Source organism: Hyperoodon ampullatus (genome assembly GCF_949752795.1).
Source record: "Hyperoodon ampullatus genome assembly, chromosome: X".
Taxonomy (NCBI): domain Eukaryota; kingdom Metazoa; phylum Chordata; class Mammalia; order Artiodactyla; family Ziphiidae; genus Hyperoodon; species Hyperoodon ampullatus.
Window position 1 is genome coordinate 127,840,657 of NC_136913.1, and position 13,785 is coordinate 127,854,441.

General features: G+C 42.3%; 1 protein-coding gene across 3 annotated transcripts in view; it reads left to right on the forward strand.

Annotated features, from left to right (window-relative positions):
• The window catches only part of AFF2 (ALF transcription elongation factor 2), a gene marked incomplete at both ends in the record, with an annotated part of 497,311 nt that overhangs the window by 161,594 nt on the left and 321,932 nt on the right, over nucleotides 1–13,785 (forward strand). For all 3 annotated transcript variants that reach the window (XM_079727720.1, XM_079727719.1, XM_079727721.1), the window contains one exon: nucleotides 7,206–8,066. In XM_079727720.1, coding sequence (XP_079583846.1) covers nucleotides 7,206–8,066 — 861 coding nt within the window. The remainder of the gene's footprint in view (nucleotides 1–7,205; nucleotides 8,067–13,785) is intronic.

Below are 13,785 nucleotides of genomic sequence, written 5' to 3' on the forward strand. Positions count from 1 at the left end.
AGGAGAGAGAGTTAGGTGTTAGTATGTAGGTGGCAGTGGAAGCTGTGAGAATGGGTATTATCACTAAGCCAGATGGCTGGGTGAGAAGAACAAAGAGAGAACCTTGAGGAGCAGCAACATTTAAGGGGTGAAAGGGAGAGTCGTTTTCTTTGGTGATGGTGGTAGTCATTGTGGGTTGGGGAGTAAATGGGAAAAGGTGAAATAAAGAAAGAGAGGCAGTGAATGTAGACTTGATCTTGCAGAGAGTCTTTGTATGGAGGGAGGAAGATACGTTAGAATGAAAGGGGAACAATTATTTGGAAGGAAGCTTTTTTTAAGGGGAGAGAAACGTGAACATGTTTAGAGATTGGGAAGGAACTGGGAAGGAACCAGTGTCAGTGGGGAAGGCGAGGGTGAAACACAGGAGGGAGAGGTGATGGTGAGCAGAGCAAGGTCCCAGAGGAGATGAGAAAATACAAAACTGAGAACACGTGAAGAGTGATGAGCCTTGGGGAGGAAGATGGGAATGGAATGTTAGGATGAGGAGAAAGCAGGAGAGTGGAAGGAAGATTGGGGGCACGATAAGAAGCTGTGGCCTCCATATTTTCTAGAAAGTGGAAGAGAGGTCAAAGGATGATAGATGCCTCATACCTTCTTGAGAAAGAGGAATGAGCAGATGAGTTTTACCTCTTATCTTCGGAGGGGTTAGAAAAATGAGCTTTACTCAAAGGGCTCATTCTGAAAATTCAATATCTACTCCATGCTTAACACTATAATGAGGTGTAGAACCCTTGGCTTATTTCCCCCTTTATAATTTTAAGTCTTGTTGAATGAATGGTCTTGTACCTTTAAGGTAAATGCCATTTCTCGTTAACAAGCCTGTAATATAGATGTGTATCTATTTTTAGATGTGAGTAGTGTAGTTTTGAGTAGGCAGTTAAAGAACCTGTTATCAACATTGTCATTTTCAAAAGTCATCTGTCTTGATAGGACAAGAGTACATCAGGTACAGACACAGACGGGAGCATTAGTCTAGGGCAGGGCCAGGTCTGTGTGTGGTTAGTAGCCTGGTGCCTTTATGCTACTTGATGGGGAAGAGGCTTTGTTTTGGAGTCAAGACTATGAAGGAAAGGAATAATGCTAACAGTTGATGACCTGGTAATTCTCTTTCTTTCACTGCTGCTTTGATGACTGACTGCCATCTTGTGCTGTGTACATGTTCAGGGTTTCCTGGGAGATCACTGGGCAGTATGCTTCTCCTTTCCCCCATAGCATGATACTAGAACAGATGGACACCTCTAAAAGCTCCCTAGACCTGGACTGGTGTGGACACCCTTGGCGTATCTGGACATGCCAGTGGCAATGGGAATTCTAGAGCTGGCCTGTGGTCCACCGGTAGAAATGAGGACATTCCTACCACAGCTCTTCCTGAGGGTTGTGGTAGGAATGCCTACCAAATTAGAAATCAAAATTGCTGGTGGTTGATCAGGACTTTAAGGAAACTTCTTGCCGCTCCAAATCCTAAAACAAGGCCCGATCGCCTATCCGATGGCTTTGGTAGTTCAGAAACTAGCCAATGAGCATCAGTCCCTAGGACCCACTGCCCTTTCTTGGCAGAGAGAAGAAATGGTGATCTCTCATGGTCCTGGCTGATTTCTTTGCCTTCTTGGCTTCATCTCTACCACTCCCAGAATGGAAAGAATGTTGACCACCCCTAGATTGGGGTGCTGGCGGGTAACATCCCTTTGTGGCTGCTTTTGTCGCTTTGAAATCTGAGTTTGTGCTGTGCTGCTGAAAAGGATGTGTTCAGAAGTGCGTGAAAAATGTGAAGCCGTTGGACGTGTCTAGATTAGTGTGGAAAGATGGGGAGGGATGAGGAACTGGCATGTACCAAGTGCCTCCTGTGTGCCAGGAGCCGTGCTAGAGCTTTCTTCATGTGCTTGTTTAGTCCTTACAGCAAATGGGTATGCATTTTCCCCGTGTTTCCCATGAGGAATTTGAGGTGAGCTTCTCTGCAGCTTCATATCCGCATAAGTGTGATTCCATATCTGTAACAGGAAGCTGTTTATCCTTGACAAGAAGTCAGAAGACCCGATAAGCTTACCTCCCGTGTGACTTTGGGGAAGAAACTTTATTTCTCTGACCTAGAGTTTCCTTTTCTCTGAAGTGAATAATAGTAGCTGATAGAAAAAATAACTGATAATAACAACAACAGCAACAGACATTTTATAGCTCTTCACAAGCTCAACAAGAATGAGGAAACCAAGGCGCAGAGACATTAAGTTGCTTATCCAAGGTCATTTGGGTCAGGGCCGGTAGAAGCCAGAGGAGACCAGAACGGCTGTGCTGACTCACACGGTGATTGTGAGGGTCAAGTCAAACAATCCGCGGAAACCTTGCTTTAAAATCCATAATGTGCTATACAAATTCAAGGTATTAGCATTATTATAATTAGAGAAAGAAATAGCAACTTACAGCTTAGCGAGATTAACTGTAAAAATATTCGAATTAAAAAAAAAGGAATTACTAAATCACATATATTAGCCACAATGAAATAAAAGAAAAAAATGAACCTCAAAACTTAAATTATTTTGCTACTTTTATTAAAAAGAAGTACCATGGTACAATAGTCTCCTAGCACAATGGTCTTGCAATGAAATTATATTACTGATTTGTAGATAACATGAGAAGCAAACTGAGGCAGCTCTGCATTTCCCGAAGTAATAAGAGGCCAAAAGCTTAAGTGAAGGAGTGCCGTTAGTCATAAGCCACAAACCAGACATGTAATTTATGCCTGAAAATACTTGGAAAATGCATGTCCTTGATGATGGAGAAATTGTGATTACTTAGAAAATAATGGCTGTGAGGTTACCTTTAAGGAATCAACCAATTATCAAGAACAGGAAGTAAAGAATTGGCCAAATTGAAAGAAGCCTATCGTTGATTGAAATGGCTAAATTTCCATTTTTGCCATGTTTATAATGTGCAATCAGGACTGCTAAGAATCCCTTGCTCCTTAAAAAGGTTTTTAAGACTCGGGAGGATGAAGAAGACGATCTAGTGTGAACCAGAAGTTGCTATGGTGTATGATGAGCGTCCAGCATGTAGGTGTACATAAATGTATTTAAGGCCCTGTTGGGTTTTCTAGCCAGTGGATCTTATATCGACATCTTGAGAAATTTAAAAACTGGTTGACAGTTACCCACCTCCAGTTTTGGGAAGGCAGAGAGTTGACTCTGACGACCTGGTCTGTATTGTTAATTTTGTTTGTTTGTTTTTTTTGCGGTACGCGGGCCTCTCACTGTTGTGGCCCCTCCCGTTGCGGAGCACAGGCTCCGGACACGCAGGCTCAGCAGCCATGGCTCACGGGCCCAGCCACTCCGCGGCATGTGGGATCCTCCCGGACCGGGGCACGAACCTGTGTCCCCTGCATTGGCAGGCGGACTCTCAACCACTGCGCCACCCGGGAAGCCCTGTTAATTATTTTGAGATTGTTGAGTGGTGGGCTTCTTGAGGCTGTGTGTCTTTGTGTCCTCTGTGCCTAACCCAGCCTCATGAGTGTTTTGAATTTACCAGTGTGTGTTTTAGAATGACCATGGTAATTGCTACTTGTAGCCACAGCACGTCTGTTATGGATCTTCCTTCAATCAGCAACTCAGAAAGTGTCACCAGTGAACTGAGCCTTGAACTATCTGCCATGTCGTTCTGGTCACAAGTCCCTCTGAGACAATTGCTGTGTGAGGAAGCTAGTTGAAGGGAATTGACCTCCCTTCATCCCCGCAGGTTATCCCAGCTCCACCCCATATGCCATTAGCGTACAGGAAGGCCCTACGGTTGCACCTATTAACTTGGCCCCCTAACTCCACGTGCAGACGTGCCTTCACCGAGTTAGACTTTAACACAGTGCTCCTGCTTTTTAGTCATCATAAGGAAAAGCCACGTGAAGAACGTCTTTGCATCTTCTGTAAAATTGGTGCTGAAAAAACGACTTGTTTTACTGTTCAGAGGTTCTCGTAACCTGGTAACCTAACCAATGAGAAGAATTCCTTTTCACATTTCAGTATCCGGCAAACGTTTATCTCATCTAATGAATTAGGATGTGCTTCCTGCCATCAGACAAGAGAATTCTGTAAGCTATGAGCTTTTTCTTTTGGCCTTTAGCTACCAAGAAGCTCAAAGTTCAATTTGACGTTCAGTCACAGTAACCAAGTTAGCTTAACCTTTGCTTTTCTGGTTATGTACCCTTTACTCCAAGCCACAGCAAATCCTTTATTGATATAGACAGGGTATGAATTATAATTTGATTCTGTTCAATTCAGCAACAATTTGCTGAGTACCTGGGATGCATCAGACATGGCACTAAGTGTTGAGGACATGAAGATGAATAAAAGGTAGTCTCTGACCTTGAAGAAAAGCTCATAGTTTTGTGCTGGAAAAGAAATCATAATTGTAGTAGACCCTATGTAGTAGGAGGTGGATTTTCTAGACTTATTTGGAGAGCTTTCAATTTTCGTCTAATTTTAGTCATGTAGACAACAGTTTTAGACATTGGCCAGCTTAGAAATTCTCCTAATTTCAAGCATATTTTAAAACCTAGAGGTGGAAAAAAATTCTAAGCATGCATCAGAAACCTAGATCATTAAAACAGTAAACCGAAATGAAGAGATGTTAAAACCTAAGCAGGGTCTCTCCACTGAAGATAAGATGAACATGTCCCTTTTATTTACTGCTGAAATATGAACAGGGATGTGACTAGCTTGCTTGAAAACAAATGTGCCTTGAGGTTCTTGGGTCCTGATGATGTTGGCCCAGAGAGAGTGAATGACTTCTCAGAACTTTGAGGTATTGTGGTGTTCTCTGTGACATCTGGGGGCAAATTTCTGATTCTCTAGAACTGTCTTTCAATGAAAGTTCAAAGAATTTTCGGTAAAGATCAATGAACTGTCAATGAAAGGTCAATAACTTTGAGCTTCCTGGTAGCTAAGGCAAAAAGGGAAAGGTTATAGAATTCTCTTTGTCTAATGGAAGGAAGCATGTCTTAATTCATTAAAGGAGACAATATAAATGGAGGCATTTAAAAATAGGAAATGAAATGGTGTTGTTTCCCCTTGTTGGGTCAGATCCTGAAGATAGCAGGTATTAGTTTTTATCAGGCCATCATGTGGTCCAAGAGGTAAACTATTTGAGGGACCAGAACAACCCTGCAAGTATTTACAACTTGCATCAAATTCTACTGGGCCCTGACCACAATGAAATCTCTTTGTTTTTTAGTTTAGGGATTGAGGAGAGGCCGGTTTTGGCTGCTGCCCAAACGGTTCCTTGGGCACCTCCGTTGAAGGAGACTGCTTTATACAAAGAGTTTATTCTTGCCTTAGCTGAAAAGTAATTTCTGCCATGAAAACTGACAAACCTAGGGACTTTCAGGGAATAAAAGTGATTTCTACCCTTCTCTACCTATTCAATTATGCCTTTCAAATGTACCTCTGAAAATGGAGTGATTATTCAGCTGAGGATTATATGGAACTGTAATTGTTTAATCACTCCTTCAGCACCAAGGTTGCATGTGATGCAATATAAGATGTTCCTGAGGATAAGAAAACTAAAACTGACATATATTTATTTGATTTCTAAAACTCCCCATCCCCCATGGAGCCCTCTTAGCATATCATTAGCATGCTTTTCCTTAGCCTTTGAATATGATTTGCCCCGTGACCCGAGTTGAATGCTATACACAGTATGTGGGGATTATGGTAATGACAAGGCCAAGGTTCCCAGCTCGATTCCCTCTGGTTGCTCCTTCTCTGTATCCTTTGCTGGGTCCTCCTCTTCTCCTAGTCCCTTAAAGGTTGATGTTCCACAGGGCTCTCTCCTGAGCCTGATCTTCTCATCCTTCATTTCCTTTCCCTGGGTGATTTCATCCATTTCCAGCACTTCACCCTCCATTCATCCACACACTCTCCCATCTTGACATACAGAGAGCAGCACGCAGCCATACATCCTAGGTTTAGCCTGAGATGCCAGGCTTGAATAGGCACACACCCTGTGTATCCCAGGAGCCTGGGCTCCACACCAGGTGTTAAGGGCGTGTGAGCAACCTTAGATGTTAAACATCTGTCTTCAGTGGAGGTTGTACCAGTGGGGAGGTGGTCACCCCCTCCTGTGCATGGAGAGCTTGCCTATGACTCGTGGGACATGGAGGCTACACAGGGTGGCTGTCTTCCCCAGGTGCTGGCTCTGCTGCCAGATGGCTCCATGGATGCTGGTAGCCTTCTTTCATTGCAACATCTTGGGCCAGGATAGCGCAGCCTAGACACAAAGCAGCCCTTTGCCCTTCTGAATTCAGCAGCTGGTTTTGATAACACCTTTGGAATAAAGAGAATACTAAAAGTCCTTGTGTTGATTCTCCATAGAATGATGTAGTTGCCAACTTTGAAAATCGGACTTTGTTTTGATTCACTTAACCAACAGTTTAAATTCTTGAATACATTTTTCTAAACCCTTGAAAAGACAGAGGAGAGCTTGAGTCACTGTTGATGAACAGTTTGCACCATTTCAAAGTAAACGAGTATGAATCATCAATATGTAAACACAGTTGCCCCCAGAATATGTAGGCAGACACCAGTAATTTATGCAGTCTTTGATTAAAAGGAATTGGATTCACTTTAGTCATAAGTTAGCTCAATTCAATGTTGTTTAAGCCCATTGCCTTTTCTAAACTGAATGTAGTCATGACAGCACAGTGTAACTGACTTCCTTATCCAACGGGCTAAGGCTTTTTCATGGTATAATATAGCACAAAGGGCTGACATGTCAAGAACAAATATAAGTCGAACATTCTATTATAATTCCAATGATCAGTAAGCGGAAGTTGTTTATCACAGTGTAGAATGTACAGTTCAACTCACCGGACCTAAAAAAAGTTATTTTACTAATAAAATTCGTAAGCAACGTAATTTAAAACTTTCTCCCAATGAGCGTGTTTAAGAACAGGCCAGGGAGTATACAGACGTTCATCACACAGCTCATTCCAAGAGGCTCTTTCAATAGTGTTATTGATTTTTTTTCTCTTACATGGCACATGAAATGTATGAAATTATATGGCAGCATAGAATTTTAAAGAACCCTATATGCTAGTCTACTTAGGACATCTGTATGAAACATTAACATTAGGAAACACAAACCTATTCATTCTCTCTCCTCCCACCCCCATCTTTTTGTTATTTTAGACAAACAAAGGTGATGCACTTGCCAACCGAGTCCAGAACACGCTGGGAAACTATGACGAAATGAAGGATTTGCTAACTAACCATTCTAATCAAAATCATCTAGTGGGAATCCCAAAGAGTTCCGTGCCCCAGACTCCCATCAACAAAACTGAACCAAGCTTTTTTCCAGAACAAAAGAACCGAATGATCCAATCTCATCAGGATAGCACTCACTCCTCGGCACCAATGCCTCCACCTTCTGTTGTGATACTGAATTCAACTCTAATACACAGCAACCGGAAGTCAAAACCTGACTGGCCACGAGATAGTCAGAACACTAGCATGGTACCGGCCAGCCAGGCTGGTAGTCAGCCCAACAAGATGCAGCCATCAACACAGGACCAGCCCCCTGCCAGACTGGAAGACTTCTTTGTCTACCCAGCTGAACAGCCTCAAGTTGGAGCAGTTGAAGAGTCAAACCCATCTGCAAAGGAAGACAATAATCTCAAGTCCAGTGGAGGGGATACTTTCAAAGAAATATTTCAGTCCAACTCACCAGAAGAATCTGAATTTACACTGCAGGTACCTGGGTCTCCCCTAGTTGCCTCCTCTTTATTAGCTCCCAGCAGTGGCCTTGTTGTTCAAAACTTCCCACCAGGGGTTTACTGCAAAACAAGCATGGGGCAGCAAAAACCAACCGCATATGTCAGACCCATGGATGGTCAGGACCAAGCCCCGGACATCTCTCCCACGCTGAAACCTTCAATTGAATTCGAGAACAGCTTTGGGAATCTGTCATTTGGATCACTCTTGGATGGCAAACCCAGTGCACCCAGTTCAAAGACTAAACTGCCAAAGTTCACGATTCTCCAAACAAGTGAAGTAAGTAATTTTTAAAGTTTTGTTTTGTTTCTTTTTTTTTTTAAGTTCACTGCTCTAATCTCTATAATCAGGTATTCCCAAGCAGCTCTTACTTACCTTCTTGAGCTGTAGATGAGACTCTTCAAGGTCAGAGTCTGAGTCTTGATCTTCTGTCACTTGTGACTTGACTGATTAACACTCTGCAGATACAGTTAAATCTCCATAATTTGGAATGACAAAAGACAAGTTCAGTCTGAGTGAATGAAAAGTTGGAGTTATAAAATAGTTTCAGAGAATGCATTTGTAGTAATATTCTGTACAAATCAATCACATTGGAGATTTTCATTGGTCCTAAGCAGGATGAGGTACATGAAAAGACTGTGAGTCATCCTAGGCCTTCATTAACTGATAGCGTATCATAAACATAAAACACAGAAGTTCCTTAAGGTAAAAGGATGTACAGTGTGATTTGCTGTAACCGGAAGTGGAAGGCATTCTTTAAGAATCGTAGTTTCTTGAGCGCTTGCAGGGCTGTTCCTTGGCAAGATCGTAACATTCCCTTCCATATCCCTCAGTCTTCCCTTCTGCATCACCTTCTTCTACAGATGCCTACCTAACCCTCTTGTACTACCTTGATCCCATCTGTCAAAGCCAAAAGCATTATGCTCAACCAAAATCCCACTGGGTTTAGAATGACTAAATGTTTTAACTATCTCAGGAAGCATTGCCTTATAAAAGAGAATTCCCAGGGACCAAAGCCTCTCCCAAAGGAATGAATTGCTAATGATTGGATCTCAGGCCTTGTGGCCCCTGGGTGGGGGGCATATATTGGGTGCCTCTCAGATGCCACCATGTCAGCGGCTGTCTACTGCACCTCCAGCGCTTGATTGCAGAAGAAACAACTGCTTTTACTGGTGACTAAAAGCTTGAAAAGACATGGAGGAAGAACGTAGGTTGAAATTCTTACTCAATAGGACTCACAGACAGTCTGTCTGAACTATTTCAGAGTCCATGTTAGTGGTGTCTGAATTAGAGAAGTCTGACCATATGTGCCCTCTGGCTCTTCTTCTTTCATTCACACTCAACAGATGCGCTGATTTCAGAGGACGATGGGAACACAAAGGAAGGGAGGACGGGGGCCCTTGGTTTGGATTTTCTGAATGCATGTTTCGAGTATTGTTTCATTTCTCAGGCGGTTTTGCTGTTTGTATCATCATCATTCATCGGGTCTTGGCAAGCTTCCTCCCAAGTATCTCTCCAGTCTGTCACCTCTTCACCCTCACCGCCTTCGAAGCACCCGTGAGCATCTCTTGCCTGGGCCGCCTCCTGTCTGGTGTCCCTCCCTCTAGGCTCACCTCTCTTTCAAACCATCTTCCATCCAGGCTGATCCAGTGGGCAGATCTGACCATGTCACTCTCTGCTTTGGATTCTTCAATGCCTTCTCATTGCTTCCAGGAAACAGTCCAAATTTCTTAGTCCCACATACAAAGCTCTTCACTCTCTGATTTCATACTCCCTTCCCGACCTCATACTTCACGACTTCTTCACAGGCAGATGAGATCCAGCTACGCAGAGCTACCTGTGGTTCCCCATCATGTCCTGCCTTGTCACGCTTCCTTGCTTTTGTGCCTGCTGTCTCCTCAGCCTAGAATGTCTCTCCCTACCCTCCCTTGTCTTCCTGGTGAAGTCCTGTTTCTCCTTCAAGTGTACTCGGTTGTCACTTTTCTCCATGAAAGCTTCCCTGATTCCACGAGGCTTAATGACAAAGTCCTTTCTCTGGGCTTGCTGAGCGCCTTATATACACCTTGGCTGGCACTGACGTCATTGTATGGTAGTTACTCGTTTATGTGTCTGTCTCCTCTATTAGACTGTGAGCTCCCTGAGAGCAAGGACTGTCTCGTTCTTCTCTGTATCCCAAGTGCCTAGCAATCGCCTGGCACATAGTAGATACTCAATAAATGTTTGTTGAATGAATGAACTTCAAAAATGGTTACTTGACTACATATTCTAAGCTATAATGTTAATCAAGTAACACGAACAAAGGTAAACAATTGCAAGAAGATCCATCCTCAGTTATAGTTCCTTAATTGTACTCTGTCTGCCTGTGTCTTACTCTATTCTTGTCCTGCATGGTCATTTGGAAATCCTAATCCTAATTTCCACCTGATGACTTAATACAGGAGTGTGATACTTAAAAACCAGAAAGCAACCTACTTTGAAAGAGGGGGAGCCTAGTGGGAGGTGGGACATCATTCTTGCCCCTTCTCTTGCTCTGGTCTCTTCTGCTCTTCTTTCTTTACACAGCAGTGCTGTTAACTCAGGACTGGTCTGGAAATAGCATTGGCCCATCAAGAAGGCTGTTTTCCTGTATGAACACCTCATTGGCAGAGTGACAGGTCACAGACCCACTGAGATCCACTTCACTGTAATCCTCTCTCTTATACATTCTCAACATGGCTGACCCAGATTCAGAAACGACTCCATGCTTTCACTCAGTGCTCGGGCACAGCAATGAGAGGTACATTTCCAAAGAGAGTCTGAGCTGTCATCAGCTCTGGTTATGATGCTCCAAGGAGCAGGCTATGTGTACGCAGCCTTTAGTGATGGTACAAATAGACTTTGGTAGAGCCTTGTCTGAAAAATGGGTCAGGTGCAATGAAGTCATGATAAGAGATCAGTGAAGAAAGTACTTATTTTAAACTATAGGTCTCAAGGAAGGATTTGAGAGAGGGGTAGAGAGAAGCTTAGGGCCCTAAGGTCAGGAGAATATACAGGTTTCAAGGGCAATGTGAAAACCAAAAATAAGTGGAAAGGGAATGAGAAGTTAGCCAGCCTAAGAGAGAACTTAGAAGGGTATAGATTACAATGTGAGCAGAAATATAGACAGGGTGGGGCCTTATGGAACTTTGAACCTAATGGAATTGATGTGGCTGAAACTCTGAGGCGTCTGGAAATTCACCCTATTAAATCTTGATGTACTTTTCAAAAGCACTTAGCATTAGAATTCAGCCCCAGTCCCTGGCGCCAAGAGTTCCAGGCCTGGGGTTCTGGGTCCCTGGTCAAAGTAACCATCTACAATGAGTGGTAGCATTATTTTGAGTTATTACTGAAAAGGCTCGTCCATAGAGCAGTCATAGGATTTCTTTGAGTTTTCCCAGCTCTTTCCCTGACTCAAGTGACAGGAGACTGATGTGTGTTCATGAAGTGCATTTGGGCGGAGTGGGGGGTTGAATGACCAGGAAAAAGACACATTCTAAGATACACGAATAAGCAGATATGAAGGTATTAGTGAGTTGAGAGATCATAAACTATTTATTATTGGAATGAAATGTGCATGTGTGTGGGCCCCCATATTTGTTTCTGTGCCTACACTTGTGCACGTAGGGGAGACATTTTAATTACTTCCCATCCTTGAAACTTTCCTTGCTTCTTACAATTTCTGTACCGATAATAAGGCTACTAATAAATACTAACTAAAAAGGATACTAATAAAATCCAGCTTTATTGCCAAAGGTCAGCTTTTCAATGGGAGCACGCTTTTTAAACAAATGATTTGTTTAAAAGCTTAATTCACTATTTTTCCAGGAAACAAACAAACAAACAAACAAAAGACTGATGTGTTCTGCAGTTGCACTTAGAAGACATTTCTGTGAACTGCATCTGAAAACAGTAAAAGACCTATTTATATCAAGTGGAAACTGAGGGTTGCTTGCAGATGGTGTTTCATTAGGAAACGAATTTGTTAATAAATGTAGCTTTATACATGATTTCATTACAGATGTTTTTGCTTATTTTTTCATTAGGATAAAAAAAATCTGCCTCTATGGTTTCTGTGTAGCTGCCCGGGTGCATCCAGCTCACGAATGTTAAGTTCCCACCGTTCTCTACAGTTCTCACACAAGGGACCCGAGCTTCCTATCCACGTATAATAAATAAAGCTAATTACACCCACAGTGTTCCCTGCACAGGGTATAAAACAAGGCAGGCACAGTCACAAATGTGAGCAATAACTTTTCAGCTGGTTGACAAAGCTAGCCACTAAAATAAGCTAAAGCCAAATCCCATCATTCACATCATGTATTCAGCGTTTCCATCCAATAAGCTTTCATACCAATAAGCTTTCATAAGTACAGTACGAATGTGTGGAGTGTCATCACCATAAAGGGTCATTTGCTTTCCAAGGTGCTCTTGGCTGTGACCTAAGACTATCTAAGGTTCCAGTTGCCTCGAAATTAGGAGCCTCTTCGAAAAGTTGAACGGAACGGATATGAATGATGGGATGGTTGTTGCAAACGATGCTCTCCTCCCCTGTCCTTCCTTAGCCCCTCTCCCTCCATTTTCTCTAGTCAAACTCGGGAAGAGAGCTCAACTTCGGCCTAGTAAAGATTGTGCAAATGCCTGGGTCTTTTCTTTTTCCCTCTCTCATCTCCTCAAGTCCTCTTCTCTAGCATATATATCTCTTTTCTAAGGCTGCATGTAAGTGATTCAGCCATCAGCATCCTGGAACCATGTCAGCTATTTCAACACTCCATTTTAAAAATTAATTAGACTGTTTGGTTTCAGTGCAACAGTCTTGGTGCTCTGTGCTTTTAAATCCCTTGTCACTTTTAACACTTTTTTTTTTCTGGTTGGAAAGATAGATTGATTCTTATTCTGAAAGAAAACCTTCAATTTTTACACTATGCCAATTAAAATCATCATTAATAATGATACATTTTAAAACATTGCTATTTATTCATCACTTTAGTAATTCTTTGTGAGGGGATGTGTGGTATATTACAAAGTACAGTTTGAACAAGGTCTACTGAGATGTGGGTTTCACTTCTGGCCTGGACTTGCTCCGTGAACTTGAGAGAGTGATTTTACCTCTCTAGGCCTCTCGTTAGATGGGGAATTTAGATTAGCTCATCAGTGAGGTTTCTTCCAGCCGTAAATCTCTGAGGGCATGCTTCTCCTTTGTGGTTAAGCCCAAACCTACCTTGTTTGTAAAGATCCTTCAGCTGTTGCCTCCCTCCAAGAGTGTGGGCCTCGACAGCCTGGAGTGTGTGAGCCTTGTCTGCCCACCTCTTGGTCCCAACCTTCAGAACAGTTGGGGAATTTTGAAGACTCGGCCAATATGGGCAAACTAGAATTGGATCTTCTTTTGGGATTGGATACCAATTCAGCGTGGAGTATTATTATATTTCAACTCATTTTTTAAAGAAAGATAAACAGCTATAGGCTGCATTTCACTGAAAAACACCAAGCTGTGAACTCAGGAAATGGCCTCCTAATCCTTTTGTCACCACCCACTAACATAATGAAAGATGGAGAACTTCTATTTTCACATTACTTCTAGGAAAATATTTTGACAGATTCAGTATGCAGTAAAGCGATAAGCTTTTGTTACGTGTGTTCCAAATCATCCTGTTATCACTGGATATATCGATTAGCTTAGTACATTCTGAGCCAGTCATAAAAAACAGACTGTTCACATTCTGTGCTAAAGAATAAGGAAAATTGACAGATAGATAACCATATTGATTCAAGCCAAATAGTGAATGTGAAGGGCTTTAGAAAGGAGTTATAAAACTCTTTATGGCTGTTGTAAGTCTCTTAAGTATTTTTTTTAATTGACGTGAAAGCAAGCGATCTTTAATTGACTATCTTTTTAAAAAGTGCTGTGCTTTGGTTACCGAATAGAGTTTATAATATAGGTGACAGTAACAAAAACCTATTACCTTTATACTTATGGTTTACA